General features: G+C 46.8%; 2 protein-coding genes across 2 annotated transcripts; both read left to right on the top strand.

Moving 5' to 3' along the window:
- Window positions 1-637: 637 nt before the first annotated feature.
- Window positions 638-16,964, top strand: APTX (aprataxin; the record flags this gene model as incomplete). Its single annotated transcript, XM_082012955.1, has 8 exons — window positions 638-687; window positions 1,588-1,724; window positions 2,658-2,704; window positions 4,481-4,807; window positions 11,131-11,190; window positions 15,305-15,531; window positions 16,409-16,512; window positions 16,810-16,964. 8 exons carry the CDS (start codon window positions 638-640, stop codon window positions 16,962-16,964), a joined length of 1,107 nt encoding a protein of 368 aa, XP_081869081.1.
- Window positions 16,965-18,893: 1,929 nt separating this feature from the next.
- On the top strand, window positions 18,894-20,385 carry LOC309415484 (actin-like protein 7A; the record flags this gene model as incomplete). Its single annotated transcript, XM_082013022.1, has 1 exon — window positions 18,894-20,385. One exon carries the CDS (start codon window positions 18,894-18,896, stop codon window positions 19,995-19,997), a length of 1,104 nt encoding a protein of 367 aa, XP_081869148.1. The 3' UTR covers window positions 19,998-20,385.
- Between the last annotated feature and the right edge of the window lie 1,270 nt (window positions 20,386-21,655).

The raw sequence follows: 21,655 nt of genomic DNA on the forward strand, positions 1-21,655 counted from the left end.
CACCCCGCCTCGGAAGTCCCGCCCCGCCAGCCGCCGGGCTTTGGAGAGCGGATAGCCAATAGAGGTAGCAGACGTAATGCGGCTGGCCAATCACCGCCGTCCTTCCACGGCCTTGTTCGCCCGTCACCCCCCACTCCCGGCGTGCACTGGTTGGGCGCCGTACTGCGCATGCTCCGGACGGGCTGTGGCTCTGGCCTGCCCCGCGCGGCGCGCTGAAGCGCTGGGCGGGCGCCAGGGCGGGTAGAGGCGTCTGTGGTCGCGACGTCAGCGTGTCGGGGAGCAAGCAGCAGCAGCAGCAGCCGCCGCCGCCGCCGCCTCGCATTACGCGTGTGTACCGGGCAGGCCCCACCTCCCGCGCGCAGCGCCTGGCCGTTCCTCGCGGAGGGGCACACCATCCGCCGCTTTCCCGCGGGTCTGGCACTGCCGGGGCGGGGTTACCGCGCAGGCCTGTCGGCGGTCTGGCCCGCGGCCCCGCTCCGTACCACGGCGCCTGCGCCAAGCTCGGAGAGCCTGTGGCGGACCGCGCGCCACTCCCGCCTTCTGGTCATGCGGCGCGGTGCTGCAGTCAGCTGATTGGCTGGGCCGCCGGTGGCGCTGGCGGCCCGCGCGCGCGCTGAGTGTGGGGCCTCGCGTTGCCATGGGGACCGGGCCCGGCTCCGGCTCCCCTGGCGGCCTGCGGCGCCGCGGGCCGGTAGCTGCTGTGGCGGGGCGGTGGCAGATGGGTCCGACGGGGGCGTCGGCCGGGTGCTGCTGGCGGTCGTTGCCGTGTGCCAGGCCATCTCCCGGGCGGTAACGCCCGCCGGTACCGGCGCCCGGTACAGTCCCCCCCACCTTCGAGTGTAAAGGCGGCGCCCTGAAGCGGATTGTGTAGTGAGCGGTGGAGGGGTCCTTTCCTGACCAGCAGGCCGACCGGGACGTATAGCTGGGTGGGCCTAACCGCCACGTTGCACGTTTTTGAGTGTGTGGCAGTGCTGGTGTGGGACTGGGGACAGAGAGTTGCTTTCCACCGGGACAAAGCTCACCACAGAGGTGGGAGGAGGAGTGCTTGGGGGCAAGCACCAAGCAGTGGGGAGGGTGCGGGATCTTTGCTGTCCAGAGTCAAATTGGTGTAAATTTGAGGGTCCGGTTTCATAGCACGGTCCATCTGCAGACTGTTGCTGAATGAAGCTATCCCTCCTCTCTCACCCTCTCTGTCTTCTGCCACTTTCATTGGTTTGGTGGGTAAGTTAATCTTTCAGATCAACTCTGATTAAGTGGGAAACAAATAACTTTTTTTGTGAGTAGGCTATTCTGTCAGACAGAACTGCTGATCCAGTTGATTTTTCCAATATATGATCCATGGATGTGAGAATGTGTGGTGGTGTAGAAGGAAGGAAAATAGGATTGCCCTTTCAACAGCAACCTGCTCTTAGATTATGGTAGTTAATGCTGTACTTTGCCATAAATTTCAGAAGCATGAACCCAGTTAGCAGAAGTATCTTGGCTAATGAATGGGCTGGCAGCAGAATCTCCTGGACCCTTTTTCACAGGAGGGTGACCCATGGGGAAGCTGCATGTTAGTAACATACTGTCTGCTTTGCTCTATAGCACAGTCATGCGCGTGTGCTGGCTTGTGGGGAAAGAGAAATGCAGTCAGCGAATGAAACTTCCACACTTGGAAGCAGTGGTAATTGGACGTGGCCCAGAGACTGGGATAACGGATAAGAAGTGTTCACGGCAGCAAGGTAAAGTTTAGCTCAAATCCTGCTTTCTACATGCAGCAGCAACCAAAGATGTGAAGAGTATGAGATACAAGTACAGCACTCATGTTTATCAATAAACACCATTCTTCTGTTTGGCTAAATTACAGTGAAGCTAATGGACAGGTGTTTTGGCCTGATTTGTAAGCCTGCTTTGAGCAGGGTCAAAATGGGAAATCACAGTTTTTCCTTGAAATCTAAGCAGGCTTTCCTTAGGCTGGCTTCTGGTCTCCTTCCTCTGCATGGCACATAGTGTTGCCTGATTCTTGAAGTCAACAAGCTTTTTTTTATAAGCACTTATGGAGATCTCTGGGTCCTAAAAAAATCAGAGGAGACATCTAATAACAGGAAGTTCACCTTCCTAAACTAAGGCATTGAAGCTTAACATGAGTCCCCAGACCTGCAGTCCTGTTCCACTGACTGCAGTCTTGCTTTGTGGGTGGCGCTTCTTCTCCCTAGTCTTCCACCAACTGATTTTTAGTATGACTTCTTGTTTTATAGATGCGCTGGGAGAATATATAAAAATATCTGTTATCTACAAAACACTCCCCTCCACATCTTCCCTGCCTTTCTTCTCTCTGGACACAGTCCTGCTCCATGCCATGTTGTCACAGAGGGCTGGTGAGAATAGCAAGAATGTGTAGAAGACTTCCTTAGATTTCACCTTTATTCTGAAGTAATTTTGCTGATCCATGTGAAATATGCAGGTGTAACCCAGTTGTATGGGTTGGTTCTGTTTTACCTGTGGTCCTGGAAACAGAGAATGAGGCAGAAGTATTCTTTGTGCACATTCACAGAGATCAGCTTCAGAAGGCAGCAGATCTGAAAGTAGTGGAGTGTTTTCTGCAAGGGGTGGTTCAGCAGAGTTCTGGCATTTTTGTTTACACTGTTTTGTGACACTTTGTTCTTTCTTTACAGTTCAGTTAAAAGCAGACTGTAACAAGGGATATGTCACAGTTAAGCAGGTATGTTTTTAAATGGGTGTACAACATTTCTGATCCTTACTGGGATGGTGGTTGTACTTAAACTCCAGAAAGCTGCAAGTGATTATTCTGATCACCGGGTCTGAAAGGCCTGAAGCTGTTTTATGACCAAGGACAGCACAGCGATTGGTCCTCGTAAGGGATCTCTCTTTTTTTTTTTCCCCCCTTCTTTTGTATACCTTAATGGAAAGACTGCACTACTTCCAGATACGGTCCAGTCTCAGACAGCCAGACTTGCAGCATCAGAGAACGCTGCTGTGAATCCTCAACCTGTTCTTGCAGGCGCGATGTTTGGGAGACTTTGGAGTTCTTCCCCTAAACTTGCTGATCAGCTTCCTGAGCCTTAAACTTCTAAAGCTGAGGCAGCCCTTCATTTAAGGTCAAATTAGTTCTTGTGTTAATGGGACTGGGCAGTTGTGGAAGGTTTTTGTTTTGATGGCTGGTAGAGCCAAAGGTGTGGTCACCTCTGGGAAGGGATGGGATGTGGGGCAACACTGAAGGCATTCTAATGTTACTAACTGGATGGATGTAGGCCTACTCCCTCATACTTACGAGGATCAGTATCCCAGAGATAGTATGAAGAGAAAATTCTCTGTTGTCAGGGCCTAAGGCACGTATATGTGCCTGCAGCATCTGCATATGTGGACAACACATCAACATGTTCTGCCTACTGAGGAGTAACATCCGTCAAAACATCCCTGGAGCTCAGTAAGCACGGGGACTCCACTGGTATTTGGTGAATCCAGGAAGGATCTCTCAGACAGTTTTTCACAGAAGTCAGTCTTAGCCACAATTTGAAGACCATGTTACTGGAATCTCAGGGCTGGGAGTACTTTCTGGCAGTGGGTGCTAGCTTGTGTTCGCTGCTTGCTCTAGAGTTGCTTCCCAGGTGATTTGTGTGTGGCACAGGGTTCCAGTGATGAATTGTTCGATAGCGTATTGGCCCAGGGGGTGTGAAGTGTACTTGACTTGAGTGAAACTGCGGAACTGTAGACTGATGAGATTCCGACTGGAGTCAGGTGGGTGCTTCATCGCAGTGAACACCAAGTGATGACAGGCACAGTTACTATCATGTGAACCAGGCAGGTATCACAGTGGCAAAGCTAAAAAAACATTCTGTGACAGAGTTTATCAGTCACAGGGAAGACCTCGTTTCCTAAAGCTTGTTTCATGCATAAAAATTAACCAAAAGCATTTTGCTGAAGTCAAACTCCCAGCTTCCCTAGGATGACCCTCATGATCAGGCAAAATCTGTCTATCAAGCAGTCACTGTATGTTGTCCACGCCACTTTGTGTTATCAGATATGCCTGAGACAGAGGAAAATATATTGCTTTTCAATTATCAGCTAAACTTTAGGTAACTTCTCAGTCTTTAAAATGCTGTTTTGAGGGAAATGTTATTTTAAAGTTGCATAGAGCTGTAAACTGATGCAATGAGAAAGGCAGGTAAAAATTTGACCTTGCTGTCCTCATATCCTGCTAAAACAGAATAAATAACAGACTTGGTTTTGTGGAAGTGTAATATGCAAAATGAAAATAAAAGCATTAAAATACAGATGGGCTGGCCATGGAGAGATGTCTCCATTAATTGGACTTCTCTGATCCTCTAGAATGGGCCAGTGTGGGGAGGGGGAGCAGGGAATATAAATCACATTTGCTTTCCAGGATAGTGATATTCCAGGACAATGGAGTGGTGGTTGACGATTCCAGTTACAACATCATTTCCTATCTTTTTTGTCCTTTTTCTCCCGACCAAAGATAGGAGTCAACCCAACTAGTGTTGACCTTGTGAATATAGGCAAGGATGAAGAGGTGAAAATGAAGCCAGGCCAAGTTCTGCATATTGTGAATAAACTTTACCCCTACACGGTGCAATTTGCTGAAGAGTCAGGGAAAACTGTTACAGAAGCAGAAGAGACAACACAAACTGACAAGACACCCCATGAGGACTGCGAGAATGATGATTTAGACCTTGTGCCTAGAAAAACAATGAAGATGGATGTGGTGGATACACAAGGCAGTTCTGCAAATGCCAAGCTAAGCAATACTGCTGTATTCCTTCATGAAGGAACTTCAAGCAAAAAGGCAAGTGTACTGGTATTAATGCTTGTGCTGTTTCTCCTGGGCTTGTCTCCTCCATCAGGGCTTTGGTCTTTTACTTTTGTGGGTACTGTTCATGGGGAAGAATCTCAGGTGAACACAAATCTTCAGGGTATTCAGTGCATGCAAACTGAGGCGCTGAGGCAAAGACTGTGCTCCTGACATCACCCAGGTGCCGGGAAGATCACCTGGGACCTAAGCTGGACCTAACCTGAGCTGGGGGGATGTGTGTCTGTGAAGGGGCTTGCTTGTAGCAAGTGAAGGTTTAATCTCAGGTTCCTGCTGCAGTTTCTGCTAGAAAGACAGTCTGCGTAGGCTTAGTTTAGCTGGAGTCACACAGGGATACTGTACTGGCTCTTGAGATGAAGTCTGCTGTGTTACAAATAGAGCAGTGGTTATCTAAAAGGATTCCATACAGAGAATGGAACAACCTGACCTTCTTTTTTTAATTGCTCCTGCTTTGGTCATTCCTTGTGGTAGAATCATGTTTACATTAATGAATGTTACCAGTGAAAATCCTTCGAAAGGGAGTTTTTAGCTCAGCTGACGTGGATAAAATAAGACTGCTTAATGCATTTAGACTATAACAGTGCAGTTGCTGGAGGAGAAGGCACAGAAATGAAGCCCCTTGGGAAAAAATTTAAGTCCCAGGTTGTGGTGAGTTGACCACCTACTTAATTTTTTAACTCAGGCTATACTAGGGCCAGATTTGTGATGGTATGAGTGTGGAGAAACGACTATTCCCACCATTTCTCTGTCAGCACTAAAATAGTGTTTGAACATTTTCCTTTATAAGAATATGATCAAGATCATGGTCGATAATGCCTGTAAAGTGATCTGAACAGATAAAACATCTGTTTTGAAAAAAGTCTACTCGACGTACCTTCTGTTAGGTGTTAGTAACCAAGTTAAGAGATACGTACTAGTGTTGGCTTGATCTTCCTGTGCCTTTCTTGTTTTCTATACAAGCCACTCGTTCTTGCACAGTATCAAAAAATAAATATATCTAAGAGTAGGGCCACACACCACAACCACTTCTGTGTTCTCTGCAGAGTAGCATGTGGTGGGGCAGGAAATGGAGATCCTTGTACTTCCTTTGGCCCTTGTGATCCGTGAAGCACAGGGTCTTTTAGGAAAATAACTTGTTATCAGTAGTAATCAAGGACTGTGCCATAACATGTACATGCAAATTATTAAATTCAAACAGGTCTAGAACTCCTTGATGTTAATTTTACAATATTTGAAAGACTTAACTTTGAATCTTAACAGTATCTTGTTAAAAGTTTTCAAAAGTAGCTTTGTGGGGGCAGTTGGAGCAAGCGTGTTGTCATTTGTAGAAAGGAAATCATTCAGCTGTTATTTCATTGTTGTATACTAATGGAAGTACTTAACTGAATGCTTTTGCCCTGGTTTGGGCTGGGATAGAGCTAAATTTCTTCCTGATAGCTGGCATGGTGCTGTGTTTTGGATTTGGGACGAAAATAATGTTGATAACACACTAATGTTTTTAGTTGTGGTTAAGCTGTCAAGGACTGTCCAGCTTCCTGTGCTCTGCCCTGCCAGGGAGCAGGCACGGGGTGCACAGGGAGCTGGGAGGGGGCACAGCCAGGACAGCTGGACCCAAACTAGTCCAAGGGCTATTCCATACCATACGACATCATGCCTGATCAGTATATAAACTGAGGGAGTTGGCTGGGGAGGCACCGCGGCTCGGGAACTGTCTGGGCATTGGTCAGCAGGCGGTGAGCTGTGCACGGCTTGTTTTGTATATTCTTTTATCATTATTAGTATAATTATTTTTTTTTCTGTCTTATTAAACTGTCTTTATCTCAACCCCCAACTTTTTTTGATACTCTGCTCCATCCCACTGAGGGCAGGGTGTGAGCGAGCGGCTGCGTGGTTGTTTTAGCTACCTGCTGGGTTAAACCATTACAGTCCTTTCTGTCACCCAATGTGAGGCTTGATGGGTTGAGATAATGACAAATCTGACCAGAGTGTGTTAAAACAAATTTGTTACCAGCATTCATTGTCTTACAGTCACTGGTCACAATGTTGATTCATCTGCTCTCAAAGTTATTGTTCTCAGGGTTGGGTTATGTGACACCTGACTTGCTGTATCTGTTCCCCGTTGTGCTTTTTATCACCTCTGTGAGCTGGGTCAAGTTTATCACTGTGCTGTACTTTGTAACAGCAGCTTATGGTATGATAAAATGGCTGGTTGTGCCACTAATCTGGTTATTTGTACTCAGCATTGCCGTCATCTCTGTACTTTGGGAGCCATCTCTTGGAAACTGTTAATAATTACACTTTTTACCTTTTAGCCTCGGAGAGAAAATATACAGGCGCGACACCTTCCTTCACCTTCCTCTTCTCCTCCAGACCAGCTACAATACCTTTTGAGAATTTTGAGTATCCTTGGGGTGTTCAGACTGGCATGTTCCCGTTGCTCTTACTCCTGAATCTGTTTCAGGTCTTCTTTAAACAATTATTTAAAAATACCACCCCGGGCACTGTGGCCACTCAAACCACTGGCAGCTGGCTACTCCAGCCCTGGTGACAGACACTGCAGATGAACCAGAAAACCAACCCATGCCAGCATCAGTTGCCTCTATACACAAGAAGAAAGGGACACAAAAGTCAGCTCATTTAGTAAAGGATGATGAGGAAGGGCCATTGCAAGAACCGGAGGAGGAAGAGGCAGAAGCAGAGATAACCACCTGAGCCCCACCCCTGAGCGAGCTGCGAGATATGTGAAAAGACTTCAGCCATCATCCAGGCGAGCACATTGTCACTTGGCTGCTCCGATGCTGGGATAACGGGGCCAGTAGCCAGGAATTAGAGGGTAGGGAAGCCAGGCAGCTGGGGTCACTGTCTAGGGAAGGAGGCACTGACAGGTGAATAGAAAAAAGACACAAGCCCTTAGCCTCTGGAGGCGACTCCTATCTGGTGTGAAGGAAAGCTATCTATCCCTTCAAGGAAGATGTCATATGTCACCCAGGCAAGTGAACCACCATGGAGAGAGGTATCCAGTACCTGAGGGAATCAGCCGTGGCGGAGGTGTTTTATAATGACCTGGACAACACAAATCCAGATGAAGTCCAGCACACACCATCCATGTGGCGGAGGTGTGTGCACCATCGCCATATTACTCATTAGCAGTAATGACCTGGAAAGATGAAGAGGACCCAATGGTGGATGAATTGGCTGGCCAACTCCAGCAATATGAAGGAAATCTCTCCTCCTCCCTAGGGGCCTGTATCTTGGGCTGCAGAGAAACTGCCAAATGTGATAGCTGAGAAACTGTCCCAGCAGTTCCAGCGATTCAAAGAGGGTAAGTTTTGTTCCCTACCTGTATGGACCAGTATCTCAGCTGTTAGGAGTAAGTGTTCTTCGGCTCAAGAGAGAGGATATAGGGGGTACATACCTCGGGCCACCCTGAGGTTTTATCTGCGTGACCACAGAGAGGACATGAGGAAGTGGATGGAAAATCTACCTTGACTCTAGAGGCACGGGTACATGAGCTTGAAGGAGAAGTGATCACAAAAGGGAATTCTTTCAGGACAATTACTGCTCCAGTTTCCAGGGAACAGTTTCCCAGGCAGGGCAGAAGGGCTGGTCTGACTTCCGATCTTAATGAAGGGAATTCTGATTCGTATTCATAAGAAGTGAGTGATGGATACTACGACTAGGACTAGAGGGACCCTGCCTCCAGCCAGGTGGAGGAGAGGGAAACCGAGTTGATTGGACTGTGTGGATGCGATGGCTGAGCACATCAAACCCACAGGAATATAAAGCTCTAGTGGCCACTGGCACACAGTGTACCCTGACGCCATCATGCTTTAGGGGGCAGAACCCATCTGTATTTCTGGAGTGACCCTATCAGAGGCCAAAGTGAGCCAAACTGGGAATGAGTGGCAAAAGCATCCCGTTGTGACTGACCCAGAGGCTCTGTGCATCCCTTGGCATAGAATACCAAAAGGGTACTGGTGGGCTTTTGGTATAGCTGCACTGGGGACAGGGGAAATTAAACAGCTGTCCACCTTGCCTGGTCTCACAGAGGACCCTTTAGTTGTGGGGTTCCTGAGGGTTGAAGAAAAATGGGTGCCAGTTGCTACCACAATGGTGCACCAGCACCAATATCGCACCAGCCGAGACTCCCTGATTCCAGGGAGACTCCTGAATCCTCCCATCCATAGGTGGATTCGTCGACTGGAGAGCCAAGGAGTGATCAGCAAGAGTCGCTCACCCTTTAACAGCCCCATATGGCCAGGGCGAAAGTCTGATGGCGAGTGGAGACTGACAGTAGACTATCATGGCCTGAACGAAGTTATGCCGCCACTGAGTGCTGCTGTGCCGGACTTGCTAGAACTCCAATTCAGACTGGAGTCAGAGGCAGCCAAGTGGTATGCCACAACTGAGATCACTGACGCCTTTTTCTCAATCCCTTTGGCAGCCACCGTTTGCTTTCACTTGGAGGGATGTCCAGTACACCTGAAACCACCTGCCCCAGGGGTGGAAGCACAGCCCTACCATTTGACCTTGGACGTTACTGCACAGGTTATCTGTGAATGTGAAGCATGCACTGCAATTAAACAAGCCAAGCCATTAGAGCCTCTCTGATATGGAGGATGATGGCAGAAATATAAATCCAGGGAGGCCTGACAGATTGACTGTATCACACTCCCACAAACCCACCAAGGCCAGTGCCATGTGCTCACAATGGTGGAAGCGACCACCGGATGGCTGGAAGAATATCCTGTGCCCCATGCTAGTGCCGGAAGACTATCCTGGGCCATGAAAACCAAGTCTTATGGAGATATGGCACCCCAGAAAGAACCGAGTCAGACGGGAAGCCTTTCTGAAACAACCTCATAGGCACCTGGAGCAAAGATCATGGCACTGAGTGGGTATATCATATCCCCAGTCATGCACCAGCCTCTGGGAAGATTGAACCATACAATGGGCTGTTAAAGACTCCACTGAGAGCGATGGGTGCTGGGACATTCAAACATTGGGGTACACATTTAGCAAAAGCCACCTGGTTAGTCAACACTAGAGGATCTGCCAATCGGGCTGGCCCTGCCCAGTCAAAACTTATGTACTGTAGAAGGGGATAAAGTCCGTGTGGTGCATGTAAAAAATATGCTGGGGAAGACAGTCTGGGTTATTCCTGCCTTGGGCAAAGGGAAACCCATCCATGGGATTGCTTTTGCTCAAGGCCTGGGTGCACTTGGTGGGTAATGCAGGAGGATGGGGAATTCTGACGTGTATCTCAAGGGGATTTGATTTGGGAGAGAATAGCCAATTATATGAATTATATGATGTTAATTGCTATATAATACTGTATGTCATTACTACTATGGTTGCTATACACCATATTAACAGTATTATAGTAAGAACCACCCAGATCAATGAAACCCAACACAGACCAGCGGTGATAGAACCAGCACTGGCTTCAGCCTGCACCAATGCAACGCCACACACCATCTCCCCTGCCCTGAAGGTCTGTTATGACAGATGGAGCCCAAAGTCATGAACTAAATGAACTCAACAGACACTGTAGAGGGATGGTCTGTAAACTAAGGAATGGTATCTTTGTGTGTGTATATCAAAAGACAGGAAAAGTGGTGGTGATTAACTGGAATGTATTGGAAAGTGTGGAACCTGGGCATGACATAGATGGTATAGAAGAAGGGGTGGATAGAGTCCTGGTTTCAGCTGGGATAGAGTTAATTTTCTTCCTGATAGCTGGCATGGTGCTGTGTTTTGGATTTGAGATGAGAATAATGTTGATAATGTACTTAGGATTTTAGTTGTTGCTGAGCAGTGAAGCTCAACCCAAGTCCTGTCCAGCTTCCCATGCTCTGGCCTGCCGGGGAGTGGGTGGGGGGTGCATGGGGAGCTGGGAGGGGGCACAGCCAGGACAGCTGACCCAAACTGGCCCAAGGGCTATTCCATACCATATGACATCATGCCTGATCAGTATATAAACTGAGGGAGTTGACCGGGGAGGTGCTGGGAACTGGCTGGGCATCGGTCAGTGGGTGGTGAGCTGTGCACAGCTTGTTTTGTGTATTATTTTATCATTATTATTATCTTTTTTACCTTGTCCTATTAAACTGCCTTTATCTCAAGCCAGTTCTACCTTTTTTCTGATTGTCTTCCCCATCCCTGGCTGGTGGGGTGGGGGATCAGCAAACAGCTGTGCAGTTGTTTTAGCTACCCGCCAGGTTAAACCACAACAGCTTTAAATGTAGAATTGGATTCTTAATTATCTTATTTGGTTTTTTTTTCCTTCTGTGCTTTAGGAACATTTAGGACACTGGAGTCAGGGTCTAAAGAGCTCCATGCAAGATCCAAAAATGCAGGTGAGAGCTGTACACTTGTACTTTACCGTGGTTCCTACCTAAGAAAGTTAAATGAGCTTTTTTCTTCCTTCTGCAGTTTACTTTAATGATCTGATAAACCAGTGGAGTTCTGCATTAGGGCTGAATTGTACTTGCATCTCTCTGTAGTAGCATTAATTTGGGAGTCTCAACTATGCTGAGTTTGCAGAAGGTCATTATCTTAATTATCTTTGAGCTCTCTACACTGTCACATTTGACCAGCAGATTTCTAAAAGGTTGTTGGGAAAGCAGGCAAACAGTGCAGTTTCTTTGTTTCCTCAGGGAAACCAACTAAAATGGGGGTGTGGTTTGAAGCCGAGCGAGCAGTGGAGGTTCCGGTTTTCTGGCAGTCAGCACTGCCTTGTTTTCAAGCGTGGTGCAGTTTCCCGGTTTCCAGCAAACTCTTAACTGCAACACGTCTGTGCCAGCTGACAGGATGTGACCCCTGGCTCCTCCTCCACCGGTTTCTTTGTGCCAACAGGAATTTCCTCTGTGATTTCTTTTAACCTTCTGCAGTTGCTCCAGAGGCTCCACCTCCCTCCCTCTGCTTCCCTGTGGCTGCATTGTGGTTTTCCTTGTGCTATATTTTTTTTTTGTCTGCTGCCTACTTTGAGGGAGGTCAGACTCAAGAAGCAGAAATCTGACAAATGTCTTTTGTGGCTGCAGTGTATACAGGCTTTCTTGTTACTGTATTTAGAGAGAGCCCTGAACGGATCTTCCTTATCCACATATAGAATCTACTTTCATTTTATTTTTAAGCTATGGCAAGTATATAGACAACTCCTCCTCAAAACCAAGCTTTTTAGCTCAACTCCAAAATGGGGAGAATGCTCTCCGTCAGTATTCCACTGTCTGGCAGACTAAGGCCTGAAGCTTGCATCCACTTAGCTTGGGTTTTGGCTGGCTGACCGCTGCATGACCTCTTAACATTAGAGATGCATTTTTCCCTTTGTACTTCTTGGCAAGAGTATGTGTTCAGGAAAGATGGGTATCACAGACACTTGTAATGCTAGATTCTTAAAATCACTGAATAATTTCAGTTGTAAAAGAACTTTGGAGGTTGCCCAGTCTGACTACTTGTGCTGTGTGATTGCCTCAGCCTTTGTTCATTTGAGTTCAGATGGGTGAAGATCCCACAGTCTCACTGGGCCCCTTCAGGTGATGGTCCTGCTCAGGCTGAAAATAATTTCTTTGATAACTAATCAGACGGTCCCTATTTCTTGATTGTTTAGTTTTTGGTCATTTTTTTTTTACTAAATTCAAGTTTAAAGTGTTGACCTGCATAGAGTTGTAGGAGAAATGGATACCCATTCTTCTGGAAATGCCAGCAATTTCAAATGAGTCTTTCTACGGGGAATGATAAAGCTATTGAATTACTTGCTTACTTTTTAAACATGAAGCTGAATCTTCATCACTTAAGTGGAGTTTCATATAGCATGTACCAAGACAGTGCTTTCTTGACCCAAAAGATAAGCTGGTTTTAAAACTGTTTTTTGAATGTTAGAACAGAAATAACTGTTTGTGACTTAGTGTTAGCTTTATCAGTTGTAGCTATGAAGTAAATATACAAACAACAGAACTCCTATCTTTGCTTTTTAATCAAATATTAAATAAATGGCAATATTTCTTTCTTCTGAAAACACTTGATCATGATTCCATTCACACTGGCTGCATATGCAAACACAATATATATAAAAATATGACAGCATCAACCAGTCTTGCTGCTGAATCAGTCCTGTGATTTGTGTGCTGGTAAATTTTTAATTTTGCTGTAGAGCAAGACTGATCACCTCTGTATATAAACATACGAGAATATGTCAGGCCTGTCAGCCTGACCTCTGTACCAGGGAAGATTATGGAGTGGTTGGTCTTGAGAGTGCTCACAGGGCATCTGCAGGACAACCAAAGGCTCAGGCCCAGCCAGCATGGGCTCATGAAAGGCAGGTCCTGCTTGACCAACCTGATCTCCGTCTATGACCAGGTGACCCGCCTAGTGGATGAGCAAAAGACTGTGGATGTTGTCTACCTGGACTTTAGTAAAGCCTTTGACAGCATCTCCCACAGCATTGTCCTGCAGAAACTGGCGGCTCGTGGCTTAGACGGGTTTACTCTTCGCTGGGTGAGGAACTGGCTGGATGGCCGAGCCCAGAGAGTTGTGGTGAACGGCGTTGAATCCGACTGGCGGCCGGTCACGAGTGGTGTTCCCCAGGGCTCGGTTCTGGGACCAGTCTTGTTCAATATCTTTATTGATGATCTGGATGAGGGAATTGAGTGCTCCCTCAGTAAGTTTGCAGATGACACCAAGTTGGGTGGGAGTGTTGATCTGCTGGAGGGTAGGAGGGCTCTGCAGAGGGATCTGGACAGGCTGGATCGATGGGCAGAGGCCAACTGGATGAGGTTTAATAAGGCCAAGTGCCGGGTCCTGCACTTTGGCCACAACAACCCCATGCAACGCTACAGGCTTGGGGAGGAGTGGCTGGAGAGCAGCCCGGCGGAAAGGGACCTGGGGGTGCTGGTTGACGGCCGGCTGAACATGAGCTGGCAGTGTGCCCAGGTGGCCAAGGCGGCCAACAGCGTCCTGGCCTGTATCAGGAATAGCGTGGCCAGCAGGAGTAGGGAAGTGATCGTGCCCCTGTACTCGGCACTGGTGAGGCTGCACCTCAAATACTGTGTTCAGTTTTGGGCCCTTCACTACAAGAAGGATGTTGAGGTGCTGGAGCGTGTCCAGAGAAGGGCAATGAAGCTGGTGAGGGGTCTGGAGCACAAGTCTTATGAGGAGCGGCTGAGGGAACTGGGGTGGTTTAGTCTGGAGAAGAGGAGGCTGAGAGGAGACCTTATCGCTCTCTACAACTACCTGAAAGGGGGTTGTGGCGACGAGGGTGTTGGTCTCTTCTCCCAAGTAACTAGTGATAGGACAAGAGGAAATGGCCTCAAGTTGCGCCAGGGGAGGTTTAGATTGGATATTAGGAAAAATTTCTTCACTGAGAGGGTGGTCAGGCATTGGAACAGGCTGCCCAGGGAGGTGGTGGAGTCGCCATCTCTGGAAGTGTTCAAAAAACGTGTGGATGTGGCGCTTCAGGACATGGTTTAGGGGACATGATGGCGCTGGATTAATGGTTGGACTTGATGATCTTAAAGGTCCTTTCCAACCTAGTGATTCTGTGAATAATTAGCAAAGATGACAAAAGACATCATCCATCTCCCACCAATAGACGTGCTGCTAAGAGCAGAGACATAGCACACAGTTTCTGCTTCAGAACTTGACAGGTTTTTATGGACAGGGCCAGGTTGTCCCCGGGGTTCTTCACTGTTTCTCTTGATCATCTGCATCAAATTGTTGCAGAAGGCAAAACAAAATGAAAACAGGGCAAGAAGGGCATGATAGACAAGAATCTGTTTTTTTGGTGAGTCATCTTACAAAGTAGCACATTAGGTAGCATGAACTGAAATAGCTCCAACTTGAATGTTTTTGTCTTTGTAACGGCCGGCCGAGGACTGCAGCGCTGAGCATGCTATTTGTAGCACCTCACAGACTTGTGTTCAGAAGTCTGCGAAGGATGAGGCAGTCAGTGCATTCTTGCATGCTCTGTAGGGAGCACGGTGCTGTGATTTTTGTTTCAGTGACCGCAAAGCTTGAATGTAGCCTGATGGAAGTAGAGTTTCCTGGAGCTCACTAGTATCTGAGTCTAGGTGATTTTCAAGAGAGTTCATACCGACCTGTAGCAATAGTTAACTTACTGCTATGTAAGAACAGAAAGCTTTTTCCTTAAAGAGGGATGGTGGAACATCTCTCTGTATCTGCCTGGTGCATGGTATGGAAGAGGACACATAGCCTGGACCAACTTATTTCCAGCAAAAGTCCTCCTTAAAGTGGAATGCTATGCTGCTTGATACTTCTCCCCATCTAGCAATCTTTTGTGGCTTTTTTCCTGGCAGTCCCAGTTGCACTAGCAACACATACATGTGCTTAGGGAATTCTGCAACCGCAACGGGACATGCGGATGGATAACATCTCAAAATCCACTAAATAGAGTGCTTATAGGAATAAAATACTTAACTTTCAATCACTAAATAATCTGGTTATTTGTTTTGCAAGGTTTACAAAGACGAAAAGACTGTAGTCATCAAGGATAAATATCCCAAAGCACGTTACCACTGGCTTATCTTACCATGGGACCCCATTTCAAGCCTGAAGTCTGTCACCAGGGACCATCTTGAACTCCTGGAACATATGCATGCAGTTGGGCAACAAATGATCGAACAGTGCCCTGCCAGAGAGAGTCTGGAGTTCAGACTGGGTTACCATGCTATCCCCAGTATGAGGTAAGACCTACATGAGTCATCAGGTGGAGACCCTGTTCTTCTGGTTACACAGATTTGGGGTTAAATCTGTAACATGATCTGGCATTGCTAAAGAACAACCTATCCTCCCAAACGCTACAAACAGTTTGGTGTCTAAGTCCTTTGGGTGCAGCTGCGCACACACTGCTGCATACATGCCGCTGGGCTGCTCGTGGGTCTGGTGGCAAACACCTGTTGAGTTCCTGTAGCAGAACTGTAGTTGGGGCTGTGGTCCGCCTGTCCAGTCCCAGTGAAAGAGGCTGTGGTCACTGGTCCAGTCCCAGTGAAAGAGGCAGCACTGCCAATGGCCAGGTGCTAGGGTACCCCGCTCCCAGGGCACCTGTCAGGGATCAGAGAGCGACTCTTAAGCCTATCAAATCCTGCCTGATACTGAGCAAGGATTTGAGTCTTGTGTGTACATAAGTCCAGATCTTACAGTGTCCAAATGCCTGTGGGTATTGCAGTCCACGTTCCTAAGGTCTTCTCCACTTCTTGGACGAAGCTTTGAGTTACTGATCCAGTCCCATTCAGGTACTGTACAAACCAAATAACCTTTGTTTTATTAAAACCACTGTCTCTGCCTTTTTGGAAGCTAGCAGGAATGTAGGCTGTAGCTAGGGGCTAATGGAATATGCAGGCTAGTGACCTTGACTCTTTAAGGGAAATGCTTGGCATGAGACAGTGCTTCCAGAACAGACTGGGTTTCTTCTGTCGCAGGACCATGGGTCAAACAAGATAAGACTGTCCTATAAGGCTGGCAGTCCGACTCTGCTGGATCATGTTTGCAACTGACAGTACTGCAAAAGAACTTCAAGCATTAACATTTTTTTCTTCTATCTACCTAATATATTTCTTTCAGTCAGCTACATCTGCATGTAATCAGCCAGGATTTTGATTCTCTGGCCCTGAAAACCAAAAAGCACTGGAACTCTTTTACTACAGATTACTTCATAAACTCTCAAGGTAATGATCAGAAAAGGTATTTCATAACATGTAATCCTGCTTGTGGGTTCTGGCTTTGGGCTTTTTTCCCAATCAAATGTGTAAGCCGTAAATTCTGTTGTAATAAGTGAAAGGTTTTGTGTAATTTCAGATATTGGGGAATAGCACTAAGTGAAAGGCAATTAAATTTTGTGAATGGTTTAAATTAGAATGCAGTGATGACATGCTCTCCGTGCAAAGCAGCGCACAAAGATTCTGCAGTGCCCTGTGTTTCATGCTACATGCTCCTGAGACCTCTGGTCTCTTCTTTTTTTTCAGATGTGATAGAGATGATAAGAAGCAAGGGAAAAGTGATGGTGAAAGACCATGTCTCTGAACTTCTCAAATTGCCCCTCAGATGCCATCGTTGCAAACAACAGCTGTCCACTATCCCACAGCTAAAGGAACATCTGAGAAACCACTGGCCAAAATGACTTTGCAAAAAATCGTCTTACAATCTGTCTTCAGATTTCAGGCTAAAACAAAGACCTCAAAGTGTTAGTGGACATGTATGTTTTTTGTTAACTGGAATGACAAATGTGATACAGGAGAAAGTAGCCTGGAAACAGCAGCATACTAACCATAGCTTAGACAAAAAAACCCTAACCATAAAATAAAGTGACTTCTAAAATTGAAGGTGTGTTTGCAGCTTTGTTGTGGTACTGCCACACTAATCTGTATGTGAACTGAAGTTTGGAGGAAGTGTTTTGTTTGGATGAAAGGATTTATTTTAATTTGGAAGCTAAGGTGTGGAGCCCAGAGCTAGATTTCTGCTGAGAAAGAAAAGAAGCAAACAATGGTTTAGAGGTCTTTCTCTTGATGTCTTCTACTTGTCACTGAAGTTTTTCTGAACTGATAATGTTGCAGAGCCTGGCGTGGCTGATGGCACAACTGTCAAAGGAGTGTATGAGCGTGTGGGAAGGAGCAGCAGCTAGAGCGTCCCCATGTGCTGTGCCACAGCATGGCTTGAAGATTTCAGTGCTGCTGAACTTGCCCTGCATTATGGAGCAGGCATCACCCCTCACCAGGGTGCCAGGGTAGTCACTGCTCAGGCTCAAGCGGGGCAGCCCATCTCTTTCATGTACAAGGATGCCTTTAATCATTTATACATAAAAATACATGTATAATATGCAATGACCAGATTTACTGCTCGCCAGAGTAAACTATCAAGGTTTGGAGTTGCTTCGCTGTATATGTTGACGTTGGTACAGAAATTGTGTGGTTTAATGCTGCCCTGCTTCTCTGCATCAGGATTTTGCTGAGCCTTTATCATTTGTTTGTCATCAAGATGTGAATTCTCAGATAGGCAGCAGAGCAGTAATAATAAAAATCAGTTTCTGGGTTTGTAGGGTTCAATTTCATTCTAAGCCCAGCTTTGACTTGTTAAGTAAGATATCCTCTGGGTGAAATGGCTTTCAGTAAAAGAGTACACAGAGCTTTTGTTATACAAGGAAAATGCTGGTTATAGCTCTTGATAATGTATTCTGTAGAGAGAGGGTGTCGTCTTCTTTGGTGCTGTCATGCAGCAGTGTGTTACTACACACACTCTGATGGGGCAAATGGTGACCTGTTGCTGCTGGAAAAGAGCAAAGGTGTTCCTGTAGCAGCATCGGGGACAGTAAGGGTGAGGGAATGGCTGTGGCCTAATTTCAAACACCAGTCACACTTTAGGTTTTGCTGGCATTACTAATACTACACCTTAATTTAGAAAGCAAAAAAACAACAAAAAGAATGACAAAAGCACAGCCAATCTAAGTATCCACTCTTGACACAGGCAAATGAGGGCTTCACTTGGCCCCAGAGGTGAAGTAGTCCTAATGTGTAGCAACAGGAACTATTTGTGGATCAAGAGCCATTGTGAATGCTGGAGAACTGTGGTCTTCCTTACATGGCAGACACAGGCGAGAAAGGAAAGTCACGCTGCTTCACCACTGTTAATGCCTCATGGCCTGTCACATCTGGGTGGGTGTCATGTTTTTTAGTAGCTCTCAGAGCAGATCAAAGTGAAGCACAAACGCCCGCAATCCGTCTATACCGAAACACCGCATAGCTGTCTAAGTCATGATTGTCACACATTTGCATGCGGAGCACTGGTTTCTGAGGGGCAAGCCTATGTATGATGTCATAAGTTAGTGGCATCAGTAGAACTACTGCCAGCAGGGCTCCAGGCACATGTCTGCTGCTTATGCTAACCCCAGGTGGAGTGGTGGCACGGCAATGCTACCAAGAAGCACGTCCAGCACTTGCTGTATGAAGTCACCGCTTTACAGGAAAGGCCTGCAAGAATAGCAGCAGCGGACGCAAGCTGTTTAAAGCCTATAAGGGACAGCCACATATCCATGACCAAGAGTAGCCTCAAGGCCATGAAGGCAACTAAAGCGGTAGTTGTAGATATTGGCACAGGTTACTTCAAGTGTGGCTTTGCAGGGGACCCGTGGCCTTCGTACATTGTTTCATCTACAGTTGGTAAGCCCATACGGGAGACTGGGAGCAATCAAAAAGAAACCTTTGTTGGAAGAGAGCTTCAGAACAGCAGCGTACCCTTAACACTCATCAACCCAATAAGACATGGCATAGTGGTTGACTGGAATTGTGTCCACGATACTTTGGAGTGTATTTTCCAGACGGAGATGAAGATTCAGCCAGAGGACCATGCTCTTCTGGTGTCAGTGCCTCCTCTGTGTTCCATCACTGACAAAGAGAGATATGCTGAGATGATGTTTGAAGGACTTCACATGCCTGCTGTCCACATTGCCTACCAGTCCCATTTATCCATGTACTCTTATGGAAAAACCACCGCTCTTGTGGTGGAAAGTGGCCATGGTGCTTCGCATGTGGTTCCCATCTATGATGGTTATATTATACGTAGTGTCATTGGGAGAGTAGACTATGCTGGCTTGGACATCACATGTTATCTTAGGAAGTTACTAAATGAGTCTGGAAATGTGTTCACAGAACACCAGCTAAACATTGTACAAGATCTCAAAGAGAAGTGTTGTTACACTTCTCTGGACCTTACACAGGACTTGAGTTTGCCTGTTCAGAAACAACAAATGCATTACGAGCTGCCGGATGGACACCTCATCACTGTAGGCAAGGAGAGATTCCTGTGTGCTGAAGCGCTCTTCAAACCAGCCTTACTTGGCTCACAGCAGCCAGGGCTTTTGCAGCTGACACTCAACTGTCTGAAGAAGTGTGATGCTGATGTCAACAAAAAAATGGTGGAGAATATCCTGCTGTGTGGTGGCAGCACTATGATGGAGAGCTTTGCCGACCGCTTCCAGATGGAACTGGCCAGGTTGTGCCCCAGTGACAACTTCATCACAGCTGCATCCCCTCAAAGAAAGTCTTCTGTCTGGATTGGTGGGTCTATCCTGGCCTCACTCCACTCTTTCCAGGAGCTCTGGGTTTACAGGAGTGAATATGAAGAATATGGTCCTTCCTGCATTTTTAAGAAGTGCTTCTGAGGAAGACACTGGGTAGCTTAGAAAGACCAGTGTTGACGAAGGGTACCTGAATCAATTCAAGAACATCTCCCTTCCACCCCTTGCTGTAATTTAAGAGATTTTGGCTTTTTTGGTGATTTTTTTATATTGTGTGCCTGAAATAGTTTTTTTTCTTTTGTACTTAATGAAGCTAGACAGCAGACAGGTGACAAACTTCTAACGAGAATCAGGCTTCCATACAGGCACGTTTGCTCAGAAATTGGGACATTTCTTAAGCTAACTCCGTATTTCTGCATTAATGGCTTACTTCAATTCCTGATAACTCCCATCTGTTTGTAAAAGCCTCCACAGAAATCAGAAGAGCAAATTCAATGTGTCTGTAAAGACAGCAGCTGAGGCAGAATATATTTCAAGATGACATGCATCACCAAGAAAGCAAAAGAGCATCCTAGTAGAAATCCAGGGAAAGCAGAGTCCTGGCTGCTGCTGAAAGGAAGCTAACTAAGGTTTAGCGACTGCAGATGCCAGAAGCAGGCGGCAGGTCATCACCCCTGGAGGTTCCCTGACAAGTCGGTGCTGCTTCCAGCTCTACGGCTCCTTAGTCAAAAGTTCACTCAGGAGGGAGAGGGGTAGGGGAAGACAATGGAGTTCAGTGATGAATTACCATATGAATGACTTAGAAGACTGGTCTTCCACCTGGATGGCAGATTTCAAGTGATTTTGCCTTATGGGAGAACAGGAAAACATGTCTAAGACCAGAGGGTCTTCAGCTTTGACCATCACCGCAATGGAAAAGCAGAAACACCCGTATACATAAATTAAAGGAACTGCTGTTTAGGCACAAGCATGAATCCTCAGTAAGCCGGCAGTAATTTTATTTTTTCTTGGGTTCTTTAAAGAGGGAATTTCTTTATAGACAATAGATAAGGCTGCACAGACCTCAGCATTTCCTGGCCTCAGATTTAGGAATGTCAGGAATTAGTGGTGTCAGTGTCGCATTTCACTTGCAGGGCCAGAGCCCTCCATACCTTGGAGAGGATGGCAGACTCCCTCATCACTCCTTTCTCCAGATCTGAAAGATGGCTTCTGTATTTCATCTTGAACTATGTTACACTACCATTTTGAAGGCCCCGATCCAGTAAAACACTCCTACCCTGTGCAGCCGTTCCTGTGTTTTGCCATCTCAAGGATTTACTCTTGGCAAATCTCTTTCCAGTTGTAGTCACAGTACTTGACAACAGGCTTAAGCCATCCCTACACCACCCAGAACAGGCCACATGACTGAGAACAGCTGGAAATAACACCACTCTAATGCTTCATGTAACACTGACAAAGGATTGTTTCACCACTCCACTCCAACAACCCCAAGCCAGCACAACACATACAGTGCAAGCTATCATACGTCTATCCCAGTATGATGGAGTTCTCGCATCACAAAAACAATGATCTGCAGTAGTAGACACATGCTAATGCCATGCAGTAAGCACACAGCCCATTGCTGTGTCATTCAATGCCTCCCTCTGACAGGAAGTGCCTTGCTCGTGCTGGCATTTTTCCACAGCACCTAACTGAAATGACTTGCATTGAACAGCAGCTGCCAGGCCAAAATTAACTGAGGGAGAGGGAGGCTGCTACCACTGAAAGGGTTTCCAGCCTCGCCTGCAAGAGCTCCCAGGGCT

This window comes from Phaethon aethereus (genome assembly GCF_964289735.1).
Source record: "Phaethon aethereus genome assembly, chromosome: Z".
In the NCBI taxonomy this organism is placed as follows: Eukaryota; Metazoa; Chordata; class Aves; order Phaethontiformes; family Phaethontidae; genus Phaethon; species Phaethon aethereus.